The sequence below is a fragment of the Kogia breviceps genome, chromosome 3 (genome assembly GCF_026419965.1).
Source record: "Kogia breviceps isolate mKogBre1 chromosome 3, mKogBre1 haplotype 1, whole genome shotgun sequence".
Lineage (NCBI taxonomy): Eukaryota > Metazoa > Chordata > Mammalia > Artiodactyla > Physeteridae > Kogia > Kogia breviceps.
In genome coordinates, this window is record NC_081312.1 from 32165867 (window position 1) to 32187440 (window position 21574).

Sequence of the window (21574 nt, forward strand, 5' to 3'; positions counted from 1 at the left end):
CGGATCTTAGTTCCCTGACCAGGGGTCAAACCTGCGCCTCCTGCATTGGAACTGCAGAGTCTTAGCCACTGGACCGCCAGGGAAGTCCCAAGTCATCTCTTGACAACATCCCCAGTCTTTCCCTCCCCACAGAGGCCAAGCATGGCTCCGGAGACTTTTGGTGAAGGAAGAAACACTTCTCCTTGACCGCTACTGGGAATGGCCCTACTGTCTCTGGAGAAAGCAGAGGAAGGCCGAGTGGGGCTGCAGACCGGCCCTGCCCCCTTCCCACATCAGCCTGGATCTCTCTGCTGGAGGCTAGGTCAACCCCAAGTCTCCCAATGAGGCCCTGCACAGGCAAATACCTCCCTTATTTCTCTTCCCCAAATCCCTAAAGCCCAGGATAGACCTCTACAAATTAGTGCTTTTTAATAAGACTCTAAACTAGGCAGAGAAAAAAGTGTACTCACAGCTGAATGCAGCCACCTGGGGTTAAGGAGGGAGAAGGCTGTTGTTCTAGCCCCTCCAGGAAGGCAGCTGGGCAGTGGGCAGAGCTCCAGGCCCGGAGAGGAAGATCTGAGGGTGACACCCAGCTCTGCCTTTCCCAGCTGGGTGTAACCCAGCAAGTCACTGAGCTCCCAAGTCTGGGTCCACACCTGTGAAATGGGATTGATGACGCCAGTAGCACTGGGCTGGGGTGAGTATTAAGTATTTCAGGGCCTGTGGACAGAGCAGCTCAGTGTCAGCACTAGAGAAGGGGGACCTATATGACCCCATTCAAAGGCTGAGATCCTTTCTCGGGAAAAAGCTGAAGGAAAGGCTAGGGGAGAATTTCTCAAGGGCATTATCTTCTGTTCACCTGTAAAGGACAAGGGAACAGAGGTGACAAAAAGAGACTGGTGAGGAAGCCACATCCGGGGACAGCTGCGTGTGGGCGGGGGTGGGGGGTGGGGATACAAAGGGAAAAGACGCCCTGTAGCACCAGACACAATCTAGAGCCTCGTCTCTGCTGCAATGTCCACACTGAAGGCCTCCAGCAATGCCAAGCAGGCCAGCAGCCTTGACCTGAATATGTGACCTGAACACGTGTCCCACAAAAGTGGGGCACGGACGGGGTGAACCTCATTGGGGGCCTGCTCCCTGTCTTCGGCTGCTTTCCAGCCTGGGGTCTTGTGATAAGGATGATGGCCAAAATGCCCACTCCCACCAGCCTGAAGCCACCGAATGGGCTACCCCCAGCCCTACCCCAAAAGCACCACCACCAACATCCCCTACCTTCCTTGTGAGGGCAGCTGTACGGGTGCAGGCAAGAGGGAGAATTACAAAGAAGGCACCAACACTGTAGGTGAGGGCCCAGGGGGTCGATGTCCTAACCGCAAAGTGTGGCGCCACCTTACGGCCACTTCTGGGTTCCTTTCCCATCTAGCACCTCAGACTTCCCAAGATCAGAGTGGAGGGCACCTGGGCCACAGAAAACAACTAACCTTTTAAGGAAATGAAACCTTTCCATCAGAGGAAGCCACCCAAAGAAAGAGGCAACAGCCACCAAGATTGACTCATTTTTATTTTTTATAAAACAAGCTACAAATAGTCTCCTTCCCTCCTCACAAAGGAAAACCACACAACACAGCCTCCACGTATGTGTGAGAGAGAAGATGCCCGGGGGAGAGTCTGACTTTCTACAAGGAGGTGCTTCCTCCCGGCCAGAGTAGGGGACTGGGGTCTCCTGGAAAGTCCATCCAGTTCCAGCACGCTGAGCTTTCTGGTCCAAACTAATGGTCTAGGGCTCCCCTTCCACCTTACCACGTAGGGATGGATGGGGCCTCCAGTCACCCTAACACAAGCTCTGGGACTTTCACCCTGACAGCAAGAACCTTCTCCAGTCAGAGGATGGGATACCGGGATGGGGTATGCGATGCACGAGATGTGGCCAGATTTCCAAAAGCAATCCATAGGGGCACCAGTCCTGGGCTACTACCCACCCCTCCCTCAGTGCTGCCATGCCTGCCCATGGAAGGGGTTCTAAGTGCCACTTGTTGCTCTTTGATGACTCTCAGATAGGCATGGTCACCCGGGCAGAAGAAGCTGGCATCTGACCCGAAGGCTGCCCGGCACATTGGATTCCACGTTGGAATCACAGTAAAACGTCTGTGCAAAGCTAGGCCTGGATTTCCCCATAGCTGGGTTATTATCTCTGCACTTCTAGGCGAGGCAGAAGTGGGAGGCCCAAGATGAGCTTTGCTCTGGAACTGGCCTCAAGCCTGGAAGCCTTGAAGAGTATTTAAGGGAACAGGAAGAACCTCAGTACTGAGTTTTTTAAAAAAGGCTGAGTTGCCAACAAGGTGACCGACGCAACTCTTCCCTCAGGCTTATGATGACCAGAGGATGGCAGGGGAGATAGAGGAGAGTGGAAGTAAAAGCCTAGTCTGACCGTGGCCCCGGGAGCTCTCTCGGGAAGCTGCATTCAGTGGGTTTGCAGGAGGTAAGAAGCCTCCTGAGGGTACTGCACTCGCCGGGGCAGGCCTTCTGTCCTCCTCCCTCCGCTGCTCAGATACGAAACAGCTACTAAATAAAAGGCCCCTCTGTGTGTCTTTTCCTTCTTTGCCTCCCTTCTCATGCTTTACATGGAGTAGACGCTAAACACGGGTGGAAATGTTTCAACTGAGCCTAACGCAAATCCTTGGAGGACAATTTGCTCAGTGGGCCACCAGGACACGGTGCACCCACGGGGTCAGGGCCACCTGGGGGTCCGGATGGCAGGAACACATGGGCACGGGAGCCCTCCCTCCAGGGGCCCCTCCCATTGCCCCACACCCAGCCTCCCTTGAGAAGGTCAAGCTCCAAGTGACTTGCCAGCTCTGACAGCCACAGCAAGAGGCAGTGCCCTCCTCCCACTAGAAAAGAACTAATGGAGTCTGCACTATAACCACAGGGGTCGGTCTCCAAACAGAATCCAAGCGGGCTGGGGATGGAGTTCGGGGTTCCAGAAAGCCGGGCCGTGTGTCCAGAGCCCTCACAACCCAGAGCAGGAAAAGGGAGGGGAATAAACAGACAGCAGTGCCAATGGCTGTACAAAAGAACTATACAATTTACATATATATTTATATACAGTATATAAATCTCTTTCTTCTCAGTCCCAACAAGACCCTCACCCGCTCAGAACCCTAAAAGTTGTCAGTAGCAGATCCAAAACCTTAACAATAAAAGAGAATGAACAGTCTTTCTTCCCTTTCCTTTTCCCACCACGGTATTAGATATTGGTGTTTAAAAATGAAACCAAAAAGAAAACACACAAGTAAGAGTTATTAAAAGTGCAAACACGGTGGGCACCACTCATGTTACATGGGATGTGGCTGGGCTGTGGACAGCGTCCAAGGTCAGGTGTCTGGTGATCCATCCTGCCTCCCTGGTCTCTCCACCTGCCCTTTGGTTTTCTGCTCCTTAGATGAGGCGTCCTACTGAGAAGAGAGGTACAAGTGAGAAGTTAGAGTTGGGTTTACGAGCAATCCAGCTACACATGTCAATTTCCTCACCAGAGCAGGCTTTTCCACCTGCTGTTAAATACGGGGCTGAGTGGGACACAGGTTACCTGGACTTGCAGACAAGCCCATGTTTTACCAGCCTATCTGCCACCATGAGGCATCACAATGGCAACAAAATGAGGCTGCCATTCCAGAGAACTAGCACTACCAAAGCTGCATCAGGGGGCCCATAGCAAGGACCCCAGAAAGAAGGAACTTACTGAATGGGTTTTTGCCTGATCGTTTTCCCTGGGGGAAGATGCCAAGACTACCACCTGTCAAAACAGGAACTTAGGATACTCGAGTGGCCTTGACCCAGAGAACTGGTAGGGCTTCTTCTATACCCGGGCCCCTGGCCCCTCTAACCCCCAGAATGAAGAGGGCACTTGAGGAAGAGCCAGAGATTGTGTGGCCAGGCTTCCTGCTCTGCCCGGGTAAACCCCTTGTTAGCCAACACCTCTTCCCTAAGGCCAGGGTCCCCTCATTAGCTGAGAGGGGCTTTAGTGCTGATGGACATTTGCATAACCTTCTTGGGTCCTGGCTCTCCCAGTCGCAGAAGGTCAGGTGGAAGGAATCTTAGCCATCATCTGGTCCAGCCCCTTCACTTAACAAATCCGGAAACTGATGCTCAGAGCAGCTGAGGCGCTTAACGGAGGTCCAAGGCTTGTTCTGCGAACACCCACTCCACCCCATAGGGTGCTGATCGGTTTTGGAGGCTCTGCAGGGCCCAGGTCTCCTCAGGGAGGAGCAGGGAGCTGCAAGGTAGGCACACCAAGAGCTGGGCCAGCTCCACGTCGACCCCGGAGGCTGTGTGATTTTTGTGCACAGCCCTAAGCCCTCTGGGTCGGTCTATGGAGCAGGAATTAGGACCACAGCTGCGCTGCTTCTGTTGCGCCTCTCACAGGGTTGCCTTGAGGACCAACTGAATTCATGGAGAAAGGGCTTGGAGGAGTGTAAAGTGCTGTGGGAATACACGCCCACCCTCAGCTCAACCGCCCCCAAGTTACACTAACATTCCTTAAGACCTGAGAAAAAAGGCAGAACACGGGGTGGGGTGGGGGGAGGGGTAGATACTGGTACATCCAATGTCACGGATGAGAAAGCAAACTTGGAAAGATAAGAGGGACGAGCCCAAGGCAGGCGGGTGGGAGATGAGCCCGGTTGCCAGGCCCTGAATCCCGTCTTTCACCTGCTCCAGCCAGCGGCTGCTTCTCTCAGGGGTGAGAGCAAAGATCTACACGTACAGAGGACCTCAAAGAGTCCTGCCCACCAGGCTGAGACTCAGGAGAGAAACCGTACAGCCAGCGGTAACCAGCTCTCACCCTGAAGGCGTACCACGCTAATCCCTTTACCAAAACCTCGCTTCATCCTCAGAACAACTGTATATGGTTCTAATAAAACAATCAAGTTATCCCCACTTTATGAGGATGAAACCGAGGCTTGGAGATGGCGTAGCTTTTACGTGGTGAAGCAAACTCAGACCTGACTGTCTGCTTCCAGAATCATGCTCTTAACTACCAAGGAAGGCAGGGGAGAGAAAAGGTCCGAGCCCGGAGCAGGTGCCATCCTTGGGCAATGCATCGGGAGAGCTGGCAATTTTTTTCAATGGAAGAACTCGGCTCCAGCCTGCCTGCTTCACAGGGTGGTGTCAGTAATCCTAATGATGGTGCTTTATATACTGGCAAGGGCCAGTTAAGAAAGACCAGCCCTCAGACCACTGTGCAGAGAATTCAGCTCCCCAGTGAGGAGTCTGGTTGGTAAAAATGCCTGTGTTCATGGGGCGTTTCCCCAAAACTCAGTCCCTCACACCCAAAGCTACATTCACCTCCAAACTCTGTGCCCTCCCCACACCCGAACTCCACCCCCTACTTGGTGTGCAAGCCCCTTTCAGTCCACCAGAGGGCACTGCACAACACCAGATGACCAACATCTGCTCCATTCCCTGCACAACCATCTACCCAAGTGACTTTTCTGCTGCTCCGCAGAGGAGAGGGACCCTGCGAAGCTGCCCGCAGCCCGGCGGCGCGTTACTCTTCTACTCCTAATTTCTTGTGTGCATTCACCACTAACCACGTACTGAGCTAAGTTCCTCACAGGCACCAGCTTGTTAAATCTTCACACCGAATCTGTGATGCAGACGCTATCATCTCCATTCTGCAGATGAGGACATTGAGGCTCAGAGAGTTTGGGTAGCTTGCTAAAGATTACAGAGCTAGTAAGTGTCAGGGCTGGATGCTTCCTTTGGGTTCTGTGCACGTGGTGCCCCACAAAGCTTCAGAGGACAGCCGGGAGGCCTCCTTGAGCTCGGTGGACCCGAGGTCACAACACTCGGCCTCCGCTTGGCTGCTGTGTGCTGCACGGACCTGAAGTACCAGCACAGGAAGGGGACTGAGGGCAGAGGGGCTACAGAGCTCTGTGATTCCAACCCCACTGAACCCAGAAGTGCTCCTGGCTGGGCCCGGGGTCTATACTAACACTGGGTAGTCTCTTTCCAACACTGGCCCTCAGCCTGTGCTCTGAGAAATGGGCACAGATTCCAAATGCGAAAGCGTAATGTCACCATACAGGACAATCCCTCTCCTATCCCTTCGTCATTTGACAGGCATCTAATGCACTGTTACTGGGTGCCGTGCACCGTGCGCTGTGCACTCTGCCTGAGGTTAGAGATTGAGGAGGCACACCCACAGCTACAGGGGAGCTGCAGGGGAGAATCGGGAACGTGAACTGCAATGCGATGATAAGGCTTCCGACAGCGGCAACAATCTTATGAAGAAGAATAGTAATATTGAACTTCCACGGAGTTCCTTCAATGTCTCAGGCACCATGACAACTGCTTTGACTCACTGTCGCAGTGAATCGGCACAGCAGCCCTATGAGGTGGATATTATGATTATTTCCATCTTACAGATGAAGACGCTGAAACCCCGGATGGCTGAGTAGTTTGTACTCGGGTGAAAGAACTGGTCTGTGGCTGAGGCGGGGTCCTGGGGACTCAGAGTGGTGGGAACACAGAGAGGCACCCTCATCAGACAGGGGTGCCCAGCGTGATAAGGTCACACACTCAGGGCCACACGCGCCAGAACAAAGGCCAGAACCCAGTGATGGAGCCCAGGTCCCGAGACTGGGTACCTCATGGTAACTCAGCCACTTCCCCAGCTACCTTTTGGGTTTACACGGTCAAACAAGGGTTAGAACGAGGAAAAGCCCTTATGTTTCCTCCAAGGCAATCTCAGCATTTCCCAAGCTTCCATTTCAAAGAAGTCAGCGCCACCCGAATTGGTATCTCCAGCCCAGACCTATCACCGGCACTACAGACCCTCTAATTCTTTGGGTGCATCCAACTTGACACGTCCAAGCCAGCCTCGTCACCTTCCCTGTCCCCCTGCACCTGCTCGGCTCTTCCATCTCAGTGAATGGACACACTCACTGTCCAGTTGCCCAAACCAACCTTCACCCCTCTATGCCCTCAATCACCAAGGCCTGCAGGTCTACCTAGTCACCTCCACCCACTACTCTGCATCCCCTACTGGGTTTTTCATAACTCAAGCCTCCATCACCTCCTGTCTGGACAGCCACAGCCTCCTACGGGGGACTCTGCCTCGCTTTTCCCCAATCCATTTCCCACACTGCACCGGAATACCTTTTGAGCAAAACTGATGCTCTTGTTTCTCTGACTGAATCTCTTCAACAGCTTTCCCCACTGCCCTTGTACAGCTGAAACCCTCTCACCTTGCCTCCTACCCCTTCCCCTCCCCTTCCATCTTCAGTGCATCTCTGTCACACTGACGGCCTTCAGCTCCTCTAAAACTCTGCTCCCTCACCTCTGCAGCCTCACTCTTCATTTGCCTCAGCTCAGAACACTCTTCCCTCCCCTGATCTTTCTGCTTGGCCACCTCTTTCTCATCGCCCAGGGACTGCTGTAGAGCAGGGGCAGCAAACTTATCTGTAAAGGACTAGCTGGTAAGCATTTTAGCTTTGTGAGCCGTGTATGATATACAATAGTCTCGGCTGTATATTCTTCTTTTTTGAAAATGACATCCCTTTAAAAATAGAAAAACCACTCAGCTCACAGGCTGTACAGAAACAGGCCGTGGGCTAGATCGGGCCCATGGGCCACGGTTGGCTGACCCCTGGTCTGGACATCACCTCCTTCCCAAAGTTTTCCAAGCCCGTCTGCCCCTGCGCTGATGGGGGTGCCCTACATATGTTCCTACAATACTCTGCACTTGCTCCACTGTGACAGAGGTCATTAGGTGTCCACCAGAATTCACGCTCTCCTCCTTTTCCTGGGCTCCCAGCCTTCCTTACTGTGGGGTGTGGTCTAGTGACTGAGTTCAAGCCAGTGAAATAGGAGAGGTGATGTGTGTCACTTCCAGGACTGGCCCGTCAACCCCCCACCACAGGCACTGCTCCAGGCTTTATGCCATCTGGCTGGCTGGGAAGGGAGAAGACCCCCAGGGTGACCCTGGATGCCACATAATAAAGATGGCAGAGTCATTCTCAGCCTGAATCTCAGTGACTGCAGACGAAGCAATCCCCACTCCTATTCCTTCCCCTGCATACACCACACACACACACACACACACACACACACACACACACACCCCTAGGACCTGGAATCGTGGTGAACTATTATATGGGCAAGATGAACTAATATCCACTGTGTTGAGCTGAGCCATTACATGTGTGGTTCTACTTGTCACTGCAGCCTGGCCTATCTTAATACACCCTCATAGCACTTACCACAAGGTATGTAAATACTTTAGTATCTGTCTCCTCCATAGACTGTGGAAGGATAGGGACCTTATCCATCCATTCCTCCACTATATCAGGCATCTGGCATGAAGCATAACACACTCCCAGTAAGTAGCTGAATAAACACGCACCTGGGACCTCATCTACTGGGGGAGCCCTTGGCCCCCGGGGCCCGGGAGGGGCAAGTCCTAGCGGGCCGGGAGCATAGGCGAGCACTCACCTTCTTTGCTAACACCCAGGCAGCCCTTCAGCTCGGGAAGTGAGATGACCTTGTCCTTGTTCAGGTCACAGTAGTCGGTGAAACGCCGGGCGCATTTCTTGGGCTTGGCTTTCTTCTTCACGTAGCGCTTGAAGGGCTTCATTTCCCTCTTGTTAATGTCGTCGCTGCTGTTGCTGTCCAGCTGGCTGAAGTACCAGTGCACCACTCGCTCCTCCAGGGTGTGGCTGGGGTCTGGCTCTGAGAACCTGGGCCACGGGCAGACACCCCCATCCCCCCAGCACACCGCTCAGGATCCTGCAGGAGCCACCAGCCCAGCCTCAGTTCCCTCCCACGTGCTCAGATGCCAGGGCTGCCGGCAGCCAGGCAGAAACAGCTTCTCCGAGCCCCAGCCCTCCCAGCCCCAACGAGCCTGCAGCCGAATCAAGCCATCCTTTCTTTCCAAGTTGAGCCACAAGACTGGACAGTTCAGTCTTCGGGGGTCCCCAAGTAGGTGAGCCTGCCACCCCCTCCGCCATAGCCAGCAACGTTCTCGTACAAGACGGATGCTCAAGACATATTGGCTGGATTTAATTCACCTGAGAAAAACCACAGGAATCCAAACTGTCCTTCTCCTAGCCTAGTGTTGCAGCCACACAAGCTGCCCATTACACATGAACCTGGCATCCAAATGAACCTGACTATGGAAAAGGGTGCTCAGAGCCTGCACCACCCACCCAGTGCCACTCCAGATCCTGGAGGGCTTCCAAAGCAGGAGGCACAGCCCCTGGCTTCAAACTGCTGTCTTTTGGCGAAACGGAGCCAAGAAAGTGAAACCGGGCAGCAGCAATTCAGTGTGAAGTGTGACGTTCCCGTGGGCCGTCCCTGTCAGGTACCAAGTGCGGTAAGAATTGAGGAAAGAAGGCAGTTGAGATGGACACAAACAGAGGTTCTACAGCTGGCAAGTCCAGACCTACTAAGCGTGAGTCTGTCCACATAGAGGTTTTAAGACAGGAGGGCCAGGGTGGACCCAGGAAGCCACATGTTAACTAGAACCCCCAGGGGATTCTGCTAAGAAGCACTGGGCTAGAGTAACCAAGAAAGCTTCCCGGTGTCAAGATGCACAGCGTTGACCGCATCTAACACAGCCCATGTATGCCTGGTGACCATAACGTGACAAGAGCAATGCCTACACGTGTAATGTACACAAGGCCCACCCATCAATTTCATTCACCCATGCCTCATCTTATCCCCAAAAGGATTCAGGGTGCTAGCTGAAACTTTTGAAGCCAATGACGCATCTCTTCTAGAGGGGGTGACTGGGGTCTCTGGCCAGGAGGACAGAGTCACACGAATCCCATGGTTCCTGCTGCCAGGGCTTGGCACGGAGTGAATGTGGTCCAGGCCCTTTTGTTTAAAGCCCTGGGTAACTTTCCCTTGGTTGGGGGACTAAGGCTGAGGTTGGGAGGTCCATACATTCAAATACTTAGACAGACTACGTGACGGCCGTGCGAGAAGCATGGACAGAGGAGCTCGCTGTCACACAGGGATCCTACGCCAGGGATTCAGCACCTGCCAGCACACTCTGAAGCTGCACCTGGCAAGAAAAATATTCAAGGCACTTCCCAGTGCCTTGGGGCTCTTCTCTGGGGTTTGCTCAGTTTTCCAGGAGGGAGGGGACCATCCCTGACACCTCCGCTATGAATGAGCCAGCAAACTCCCTCCCCTACCCCAACCCCCGAGTGGCCTCACCATTTAGGGAAAAAGACGTTTCATGACCCCCAAAAAAGCCAGGCATCCTTGTTGAATGCCCATTCCTAATTAAGTGGATTGCAGTCTTGGGCAGGTCCCCCTGGGCACCCTGGACCAATTCCAAGAGAGCACAATTAGTGGATCTGCCAGCGGGACCTCATCTTGACAGGTCTGGCACGCGGAGTGCCTGGGGAAGGCGTGAGGGACCGTCTGCTTCTGGCCCTTGGGGAATCTGCTAGGTCTGTCATAGAAACCAGGCTTGGAAGGGCTTTCAGACAGGCATGGCTCAGACTGTTGTCTCTGCCAGTACGTGGTACTTTGGTGGTTTTAAGCTTCCTCTATTTTCACTGCAACATTCACTCTTGAGCCTGCAGGGTATACCAGGCGGGCCCCAGAAAATTCTCTATCAGGATGCTCGTGGAGCAGGAGGGAGGGTGGCCAGCTCCCTCACAGGGCACCCTGCCTGCCCTCGCCTTCCCCTAGACGCGAGGGAGGACCCAGGTGCGGGAGGAGAGCCAGGAGGGACCCAGGGGAGACGCTCCAGCTATTCCCACCCAGGCTTTCTAAGGCGGCCAGGGGAGGGCTTTCCCCCTCGGCCCCTCCCGTGAGGGCCCCCCCACCCCCGAGAACCCCCGGCGAAGGCAGCTCCTCCTTTAACCTTTAGGCTCAGCATAGCGTAATGTCTACCTAGAGGCTAGAATAATAAAAGCCTCACTTGCTGAGACGGGAAGGGATGAGGTCATCCTGCCCAGATGCCCTGCCAGGAGAGGCTGGCTGCCTTCAACACGTGTTCCTGGGCTCCCGCCTGCCTGCCCAGTTCTCAGCGACTCTTGCTGGAGCTCCGCGCAGCACCTTCCTTTGGGCTAGGCTGCAGCAAGAAGCGGCTCTTCTCCCACACTACAACCTCTAGGAGTTTCCTCTCATGCCGGAGAGTGACTGTCATTTGGCTGCTGCTTCTTTTTCCCTCCCTTCCCTGCCTCCTTGTCTGGAGAACCCTGTTCCTGCCCCCCTCACTCCCAGCAGGAGCTCCCCAGCCCAGAGCGGCCATGCCTCCTGCCTGCTACCCCCCGTATGTCCCCAATACCCCGCAGCCGAGGACACGTCCCAGGAGACGTCCTCCGAGGGCCCTCCAAGCAGTGTCTCTGGCTCCCTAGAGCACTTCCCAACCCGGCAGCCTGCCCTGTGGGCCTGAGGGGCCTGCCTCTCCCCGCCCCCGTCCCCAGCTGGTGTAAGGCACTCTGCTTCGGAAATCCTTTGACTTCCAGAATCCCATGCTGCCCCCTCCCCAAACATCAGAGGCAGGCTCCACATGTGTAGCTAGGCAGCGCTAGGGTCCTACTTTGGAAGCCAAGGCTTTGTCTAGGCCAAGTGCCAAGTACATTTAAGGCAAGAATTTCTCAGCAAGGGTGGGGGGCGGAGGGGGGGGTGGGGTCATGGACCCTCAGAAAACGTAAACAAAGCCATAGTCCCTCTCTCTAAACTGCACATGCACCCAGAACTCTGCAGATTTTAGGGCTTTAATGGACTCCCTAAACCTCATCCAAGGTCACGGACTCAAGTTAAGAACCGAGGGAAGGAGACTCCAGCCATGACCCCAGAAGAATAAGTCTGAACCTTCTGGAAGAAGGTCGGGCGAGACAAAAGACAGTAACTGGCAAGGGGCTGGGGGTAGTTTTACGTGCTTCCAACAAAGCATACTAGAAAAAAGAAAACTACTCAAGGCACGTGGCTCAAAACGCTGAAAATGAGGTTCCTGGCTTCACGGCAGCCTCAAGTCCCCAAACTACCATGCTTCATGCAAGAACTAGTTAAGACTGACATCTGTCAGGAGTCCTGATTTAGCCAAACCAGCGGTGGGCATGTGTGAAAGAAGACACTAGAAGCCTCTGTTAACTAAGGAGAAGCTAAGATTTTCCCATGGGAGTGCTGGATGGGGTGGGGCAAGAGGGCTTCCCCAGAGTCTCCAGGAACCTCTCAAGCAGTCTGTGCTGGAGTCCCTTCCATCACAGCTGGACTCCTCACAATTTACCCCTGACCTCAAGGCCACAGCCCACCGAGCCCTCCAGCTCTTACAGCTTTCTGGCAGTATCCTTTATAAACACTGGCAACTTGCACTCCCAGTTCTAGGGTTACACTGGCATCAGACTCCTGGCCTCTCTCTCACACACGCACACAGAACTGGGATCCGAATCCGCTGGAATTCAAAGCTGCTCATCAGGCAAGGGCTGGGGACCCTACGTTAGAGAGTGTGATGGTTCTTTAGGATCACTTAACGGTGATGCCCAGGTCCTTGCTATGGGCCACCCTACAGGTACAATTCCACTTCCATTAAAAGGGCTTATTGGGTGTGTAGAGGATCCAAGTTTCCTCGGATATGGTGTGGAGAGACACAGTACAAGGTGGGCGTCAGCCCCGCCTCTGGGCTGTTTTGGTGGCCGTCCATTGCCTCCCGTCTCCGGGGATGAGGAAAACCACTAGAGCCAGGTCCCTCCCTGGACTGGCCGGGCCGCACCGAGTCTTCTCCCAAATTCAGAGGCGGCAGGGGCCACCCTTCCCCTGCAGCCCTCTCAGTGTCGCTTCTGCAGCCTCAGCCCGCCGGGCCTTGGCTGCAATGCACAGCTGGAGAGTCAGCCCCTTTTACCACAAGGAAACTGGCGCTGGCCAAGATCTTGGGCCCAATTCCGCTGTCCCAAGCAGTTTTAAACAAGGTGAGGTGGGATGGCCTGGAGGCACGGGCCAAGCCAAGCAGGCCAACTGAGCCCCATCTGGAGCCGGGTCCAGGCCCCGCCAGCTGTGAGGGTGGGTAGAGTTGGGAAATGCCAAGTCAGCTGCATTCCAGCCTCCTCCTTGCAAGAACATCAACAAGTCACCGCACTGGGCAGGAAGGAGGAAACCTCAAGACCGACGGTCTCTTCTTGCGGGACCATGGGAGGGGCAGCGAGGCTCCCGCGGCCCGGCCCAGCCCAGCTTCTCTCAACGTTGACTTTTTCTAGGGTGGAGTGGAGAAAGGAGAGGGTTCCCCTGCTCTAGAAGGCTCTGCCAGCTAGGATCTCAGAACTCTCCCTTTGGGACGGATAAATGCTGATGGGAAGGCTGATTTAGCCCATGGGGTGAGGGGATGGGGGCGGAACTCTGCCTTCTGGAGCGGGAAGGACCAAGGGCATAATTCAATGATCTAGCAACCCTTCACTGAGAACAGCTCTCATCTAATGATACCTGCAGGCCACCCCCTCCCAGGCACTAGCCACAGATGTTTCCACGGATACCCCATTCTACTTTGCCTATTTTTAGATTTGGGCAGCGCTGCTTTCCCCCTAAATCAGGCTAGAAGACCAGAAAAGGAAGTAGATATCCCCCTCTTCCACTGCCTACAGCTAAGAAGTCTTCGAATCCTATTGATTTCATTACTAAAGCTTCAGTAAACCATCCCGTCCGCCAGAGCTTTAGTCCACATTCTCATCGCCTTTCCCTCTGGTGTCAGCTGTAACCTTCCTGCCCCATTTAGATCTGCTCCCCCGTCTGGCTTCCATAGGAATGCCTATCTAGTCACATGGCTCCCTGTGGCCCGCTCTGGCATGAATCACAAGATCCGGCATGATCTGGGCTCTGCCCAGCTCTTCAGCCTCATCTCCCGCCTGTCCACAGCCTGCCTCCCAAGCTTAAACCTTACTCCTCACAATTCCTTCCACAGACCCTACCTCGTTCATACCTCGCTACCCCTAGGGTCCCTCTGCTGGGATACCCTTATTCCTGGTCCATCTATAGGTCGCGGCATTTTCTCACCCGTAAGTGAAGATGTGGCTTAAATGTCACCTCCTGTGGAAAGCCTTCTCTCACACGCCCTCCCTCCCCTGAGTCCCTGCAGGACTCCATCTGCCTCTGTTGTCACATTGGCTTTACAGTGCACTCACGTGATTACATAGCTCTTCTCCCAGGAGATCCTCCAGCCCGGAACCATGCCCTCATCCCTGTATGTCCCCAGAACCCAGCAGAGAGCTTATGCCAGCGGTAAGATGTAAGAGTTTGTGCAAAGCTAAAATCTCCAAGACTGACAGGTGGTGGTTTGGGGGGGAAGACACCCTCTTTTCTGCTCAGCCCAAACATCCTCCGTGTCCCTTCTTCCCACTGTCCCCAAATGGGACTGTTTCCCGTGGCCCCAGCTGGTGTCCAGCTTTAATTGCCAGACCCTGAGAGGACGCAGGAGAGATCAGCTGTGGCTTCATTGACCTTGTGCTTGCAACCTCAATTCTACCTGAATTCAGAGCCAACGCCCAAACCCAGGGACCCTGGATTCCATAATTCTCTTCATCAGCCCTGCTCCAGAAGTGGTGCCCTCTGCCTTGGCTCTTCCATTGTAGAAGGGTGCCTGACCAGGGGCTGTCCACATGGTGCCCAAGTCCCTTGGTCCCAGCCAGGGCGCTGTAAGGCCCTGGTGACAAAGAAGCATTGCAGTGAACTTCAGGGCCATATCTGGCCTCATAATTAGTCTTGAAGTAGTTGCTGGACCCTCTGACGTGTGCCAAGAAAAAAGAGGCCTTATTGAGACATCCCTCCCTATATCCAACAGGGATCCATCCATCTATCCACCCATCCTCCTGGCTATTTATTCATTTAACAAATATTTACTGAGCACCTACTGTGGGCCAGGCACCATCCTGAGTTCTAGGAATACAGCAGGGAAGAAGGCAGAAAACGCTCCTTCCCTCATGGGAGTTCAATTTTCATTGGGTAGGGGGAGACAGATGCAAATTAACAAACCAGCAAAATATCAGATAGGGCTAAGCACTAGGCTGATAATTAAAAAGCCGTGTTGTGACAGACGGTGTCAGGGCTGCTCCTTTAGTTTGGATGGTCACCGAGAAGATGATATTTACATGGAACAGCAGGGCCAGTCACGGGAGGATGGGGGACTCACATTCCAGGCTGAAGGAGCAGCTGGCATGGAGGCCCTGGGGCAGGCAAGAGCTTGGCCTGTTTGAGGACCTGAGAAGGGCCAGTGGCTGGGACATAATGACAGGAGGGAGTGACACATGAGAGGAGGGTGAGCCCCAGCAAGGCCATCCTGCAGGGCCAGTTCGTGGTCAGAGCTCGGGCTTGCTTTCTCAAAATATATTAGGGAGACCTGAGAGGGATTTAAACTCAGTAAAACCGGTAACCCTGGCCAGCCACCTCCCTGTATAACTGATTCTTTCTCCTTCTCTCTGCAGGGCCACTCCCACTTCCTTGATTTCTAAACTATTTCTTGATACATCTTGTCTGTCTTTTGATGACAAGTCTAGCCTCCAGGTAACACAATTACCAAATGCAGTTCAAACCTTTCATTCTCATCAAAAGCAAACACGGTCAAGTTCATATGAGTTTGAAGTGAAAAACATGTTTAGGAAGGAATTTTTTTAAAAAGTTTCTCCCAACATTATATTGTACCGAAAAGAGGTTTTCTGAAAACCACAGCAACAAAAAATCCCTTCCCTACGGACACACTGGGATTAAAAGCATTTATGAACTTCTTAGTTCTTATTTTCTGTAAAAATGTCTTCAGCCTGCAATCTGAAGGCCAAGTGTCCATCCGAACTTGCCCTGGCAGCGGGCCCACCTGTGATTTTGGTCCCGCTGGCCCAGGACCTAGCTGGGTTTGGTCCTTTCCCTGGCACTGAAGTCTCCCTGGATCCGAGGCCAGGCCGGGCTCAAGGGCTGGGCTCCCGCAGAAGCAAATGGGATGGAGGGTGAAGTCCTATCTCCTTAGGACCCAAGTATAAGCACCAGGCAGGCTCCCTGAGCAGTGGGTCAGAGCCAGCAGCCCTGGGGATTTGTGGGTGGAAAGCACCCAGACCTGGAATTGTTAAGGCCATGCCCCCTTCTTGTTTTATTTTTCCCTCTCTTCTAAAACCCATAAATAGCTCATACCCATTTCTGCATGAAACAACAGGTATGTTTTCACATTCCAAGCATAAATTTTAAAAAGGCATATAAGACTGAATATGCCTTTTCATAATTTCCCCACCCTCTTCCTGGAGATTCGGACACAGTTGCTGAGCACCGTGGGCTGCCTCTGGGCGGTTCTCATCTGCCGACCCGTCAGACCCTGTCTCCACCTTTTCAGACTTATTGCTGTGCTCTTCCCAGGGGAGGCCTGGACCCTTCCACAGGGTGAGCAAAACAGAGCAGGGCTAGAAACCAGCCTCAGAGCTCACAGGACCATGGGGGTTGCTGAGAGCAAGCTCCCTGGACAAGCAGTTTCCTAGAGTGGTAACCCACAAGGCAGCCAGTGCACTCACTGTGATGTGACATAAAAGTGGGTTTTCAGGGCTTCCCTGGTGGCGCAGTGGTCGGGAGTCCGCCTGCCGATGCAGGGGACACGGGTTCGTGCCCCGGTCCGGGAGGATCCCACGTGCCGCGGAGCGGCTGGGCCCGTGAGCCATGGCCGCTGCGCCTGCGCGTCCGGAGCCTGTGCTCCGCAACGGGAGAGGCCACAACAGGGAGAGGCCCGCGTATCGCAAAAAAAAAAAAAAAAAAAAGTGGGTTTTCAGGATCGCTGCCCTTGTCTGCCTCGGGACACAGAACCACTGACAGCTGTGTTGGGAGTCCTGGTTCCCACCCGAGATACATGCCCTGCAGTCGTGCTGATCGCTGCTGAGGCAGTCACGCTGGGGCCCTTCGACCAGCCTGGAGGCCTGGGCCTGTCTCGTGGTGGCACTCCTTGCCCTTCGACAGCTCTGCCTCTGGGGAGATGAGGAGGGACTAGCGCTCCCTCCTTGGTGAGCCACGTAAACTGAGAGTCAGGCGGCCCGTCCCTGCCAAGCACGTGGTACTTCCCGTTGCTAAGGAGCCAGAACTCTCCCTACTCCTGCTGTGCCTCCCGCTCTGGCTTCATAACGGGAAGTACATCTCACAGGCCCTTTGGGACCTGCATCCTCTGTGTCATCTACCACCACTGTCATCTCCTCCATCCACCCCAGCCCAGCCATACTGAACTACGGACATGCACTTTCCTGGGGTCACAATGTCCTTTCCTTTTTCCTGGAATGGCTTTCCTTCTTTTACTAGCTGAGTCCTACCTATCCTTCAAAACTCAGTATCACCTCCTCCGGGAAGCCTTCTCTGACTCCTCCAGACTAAACTAGCAAACGCTTCTCTGTTCTTTCACCTCAGTTCTAGCACTTACCACACAGTTTGTATCTTTCTACAGCCTAGTATCCCCATTAGGCTGCATTGTGTGAAGGCAGGGACATGCCTCGCATACCTGGATTCCCAATCCTTAGCCCAGTGCTTGGCGCGCCATGCACGTTCAGTAGCTCTGAGCAGCGGACAGATGAATACATGCATGCTCCGATCAACTGACCCAATGGGCCCAAATTAGTGAGCAGCGGTGATGCTGGTCGCCGGGGAGCGTGTACATTTCGGCCTCGTGTCAGGACTGCCTCGGCCAGCATATCAGCTCCTGAACTAAAGCTGGATTTGGCTACGGCACTGTCCAACCCCACTGCCCAGGCTCCCTTGGGATCCTCAGGAAGCCAAAAGGGCACGCGGCTCCTGCCTTCTCAGAAAAGAAGAAAACCACCAAGTGCTCTGGACACCCTCCCTGCCAGCCCTGTCCCCATCGTATGCCCAGCCCCCTTCCTCCCATTCTGGACTCACTCCAATGCATCCATTTCTGAGACTGAAGTGCTGGAAGTCTCCAGACACTCCCGGACCTGCCTATAATCAGGTAACTACAAGCTAGAGAAAAGCAACTCCCAAAGGCTAGACAAGGGGAGAGGGGCGGCGAGATTTTTGGTGGAAGGTGAGAAAAAGTCACAGCTACGCGGTTGCAGGAAGAGGATCAACTTCCAGCTCTTGTTCTACCCACCCCTCCCCACTCTCCCAGGGACCTGCAGCATCTGAAGAGTCTGGGGCCCCGTGGTCCCGCTGGGCCTGAGTCCTGCCCACATTCTCACCTCCCACCTCCAGTGGGTGCTGCTGAGTTAATGGCCTGCACCATATCAGTGGTGAGAGCATCCAGTAGGCTGGTGATAAATTCCATTTTCTTCCCTTCTGGACAGCCTGAAAGACAAAGTGAGATGTGAAGGCAGACACCAGGTAAATGATCAAGTAAACAGCTTCCTCAACTACCACTGTTTCCTCAACCTCTCCAAGTCCCTCTTGTCCAGTTAAATCCACTCTGGGAATTGTCCACAGCTCAGATGATTCTCATAAACCTCCATAGTTCCTCTACCCACAGCCCGCAAGGGACCAATAGACCAAATGGATAATAATGCTCTTCATGTTCTTCCATTCCTCAAATTTTTGCTGAGTATCAACTCAAGCACTATGCTAAATGTTAGGGATCTAATACACACAGCTCTTCTCCTCGTAAAGTTCATAGTCTACTGGGGAACTCAAGCTAGTTCTGGTACAGGAGGACCGAGCGACCCTAGCAGCAAGGACCAGGTGCTGAAGGGGCACAAGGAATGCAGAGAACTCCAAGGTCAAAGTTGACTCAAGCAGATCTACCTGTTTACCTACCCAAGAACCTCCTCCTCTTTTCACATCTCTCCTCATCCAGCTTAGATTATAATTATCAACCCTCCTTTATAAGTACTCTCAAACCCTTTGTTTCTCTATTCCTCACTGCGTGATTCCAGCAAAACCCCAAGCATGGATGAACCTTCTCACAGACACGCTTTCTCCAAGTCTACACCCCCACAGCTGAATAATGCCGGCATAAACACCACCACACAACTGGAGAGACGGTTTTCCTGCAAATTCATGACTACCAGCCCCAAATGGGCCCTCAACACTACCTACACTCCTCCTCTCTGCAGCAACTATTTCATTCTCTGCTCTCTGCAAATCCCCTAGGTCTCCGGTTAAATGCTACCTTCTCAGAGAAACCACAGATTCTTCCTGTCCTTCTCCCAGCACCTCACGCTTTCCCTTCAGAGTACCTGTCACCACCTTTTATCTGTGTTTGGATTCGCTTATTTGTATACTGTCTCCCCCACTAGATAAGCTTCACTTCAGTTTTGATCATTAGACAAACCCAGCGCCTGGCTCACAGGGGAATCTCAATGGACATTTGTTGAAGAGATGGCTAGAAGGAGGGACCCTGGTCTCTGCGACTCCATTCTCATGACAGAGTGACCTACAAACCTCACTTGGGAACCCCTAGACTCTCAGGGGCCTCTGTTTTCAGTTCTCCTTTGGAGTCCTCATGGGGAATAGCGGGCCCAGCCCCCACCAGCACTGACCTGCATCTGTGCTGATTAAGACGACAGTGTTCTGAGCCATCAATATTTAGTACTCTTACTGTAACTCACTGGCAGAGAACACCATAAATAAGGGAAACCCAACCCAGCAGCCATTTAGAGGTCCTGGGTCCCTGCCTGTGAGTCTTGTGTCATACCCCAGTGACAGTTCTGGGCCACCAGGAATCATTGCCCCTCAGGACAGCCTTTCCCTGTGAGCTTATCTGCTCTTTGCAGCCCTGGGGCAAAGGGTGCACAGCCCCCAGATCATCGTCCCAGTCACCCTTAGAGAAAGAACTGTAGAGCTTTCAAGGGTAGGATTGTAACCCAATGACAACATTTTAAAGATAAAAAGGTAAGAGCAAGGAGGAGGAACCGTGTGCTCAAGAGCACAGGACTGATGAGGAACAAACCCCAGACTAGATGCAGATCCCATGGCGCCTGAGATGCCCCTGCCCAGTGTCCCCGCTCCATCTTACAGATGGGGAAGCAGACCCAGAGGAGGGCGCTGCTTCTGCATGATGAGGGGCTGGAGGAATAGGAAGAGGTGAAAGCGCCAGCAAGGGGTAGTGTCATCTCCCACCTGGCAGCTCCCTGTCCTTGAAGGGGTCGTCCACCTCCGCACTCTTGGCCCTGGCGTCACTCTCACAACTGGGCATCACGTAGCTGAGAAGAGAGAGATGCAGGGGGTGAGGAGGGGCTGGAAACTGAGCTGACTTCAGCCCCTACGACCAGCAACGATCTGTGGGGTCACTAAGCCTCGATCTCCCGGAGCTGGCAGCAGAATATCTCCTGTAGTGTCCAGCAGCTACAAGGCAATCCCAGCACGGGTGTTCCCACAGAGACAGGTTCAGGCATGTCATCTTCGTCAGTCTAGTAGAGCGCTGTTCCCTTATGTCTGCACACGGGATCTTTTTGATCCATAGAACCTAGTGACTCGGGCAGGGCAATAACCTTCTCACTGGTGAACTGAGGTTCAGAGAGGTTCCCTACTTTCCCAAGGTCGCCCAGCTAGGAAAGGCCAGACCTGTGACCAGAATCCAGGATACTGGGACCTCATCTGCCCACGAGCAGAGATGCTGCTCCCCTAGTGCCTCGACTCCCACCAGGCCAGGACAATAAAGCCAGGAGATGTGAGGTGACAGCCTAACAGGAAGCTGGCTCTCCTACCCCAGGCTTCACCTGAGGGGTGAGGGGCAGGACGGGCCCCGGGGGACTTACCGTGTGGAGGTCCCAGGCAGCGGACGCCCCGTGTCCACCAGCACACACCAGCAGTAGCCAGTGGATTGGTGGCACTGCACTGGCTTATAGAGCCCCCCAGGGGCACACTCGGGGATGACAATGCCCTCGCGGGGGTTCTGCTGGGCCTCTTCCAGGGCACTCTGTCTCTCCTGGTCACAAGAGTGAACTTTCTCTGCAAGAGAAGACACAGCCTGCGGTGACTTCCACTCCTGTGCCTTCCCTGCCAGGAGCTGGCCTGGCGCTGAGGAACTGATGGCTGGCTGGTGAGTCACCAAGAGGAGCTGTGTCTCCCACACCAGCCCTTAGTGAGGGGCTGGAGGCCCAGAACCTCCCTGCGGCCCCCTAGCTGCCAGGGTACACTAGCACTCACACCTGGTAGGTTCCGGCAGCCACAGGACAGCCGGGGACCGCAGGGCTGTTCCACATCAGAGTAGCCATTTGCCCAGGGGTGGAATCTCCTGACTGTTTTCAGAGTGGTCCCTGCTGATGTCTCCTGGCTCGGGAGGGGGAGGGGGGCAGGAGCCTGGCTGCCCTGCGAGCTGACAGCTGATGCAAGAATGCCCGTCTGTGTGGACACTCTCCCAAGCCCAGACACAGCAGGACAGGGCCAGGCCGCTGTCCTCAGGGCAGGGAGATGCTCTGATGCAAGGCACCCAAGAGGAGCAGAAACGAGGCCCAAACCCACTCCCTTCCAGGCCTCCAACAGGGCTGGACAAAGTAGGCTCAATGGAGCTGAGCTGATTACACAATGCTGCTTCCATCCAGCGCGAGAGAGAAACAGGCCCGCTGGCAGGTGTCCGTACTCAGCGGCCTCACGAACTATGTCAACATCTCTGAACAGCCAAACCTGGTTTCTCCAGAGTCAGGCCCAGGCTGAGGCAGTGCATGGTGTCCTGTGCCAGGCC

General features: G+C 54.1%; 1 protein-coding gene across 4 annotated transcripts in view; it reads right to left on the bottom strand.

Annotated features, from left to right (window-relative positions):
- Positions 1-1525: 1525 nt before the first annotated feature.
- SMOC1 (SPARC related modular calcium binding 1) overlaps positions 1526-21574 on the bottom strand; it is a 157295-nt gene continuing 137246 nt past the window's right edge. For 2 of the 4 annotated variants that reach the window (XM_059056768.2, XM_067028287.1), the window contains exons 8-12: positions 20649-20841; positions 20011-20093; positions 18138-18243; positions 8476-8720; positions 1526-3434 (exon numbers count right to left, since the gene is read on the bottom strand). In XM_059056768.2, the coding sequence (XP_058912751.1) occupies positions 3421-3434; positions 8476-8720; positions 18138-18243; positions 20011-20093; positions 20649-20841 (641 nt within the window). In that variant the 3' untranslated portion in view covers positions 1526-3420. Of the gene's footprint in view, positions 3438-8475; positions 8721-18137; positions 18244-20010; positions 20094-20648; positions 20842-21574 lie in introns of all 4 variants that reach the window. The other 2 variants (XM_067028286.1, XM_059056767.2) reach the window with 1 other exon arrangement.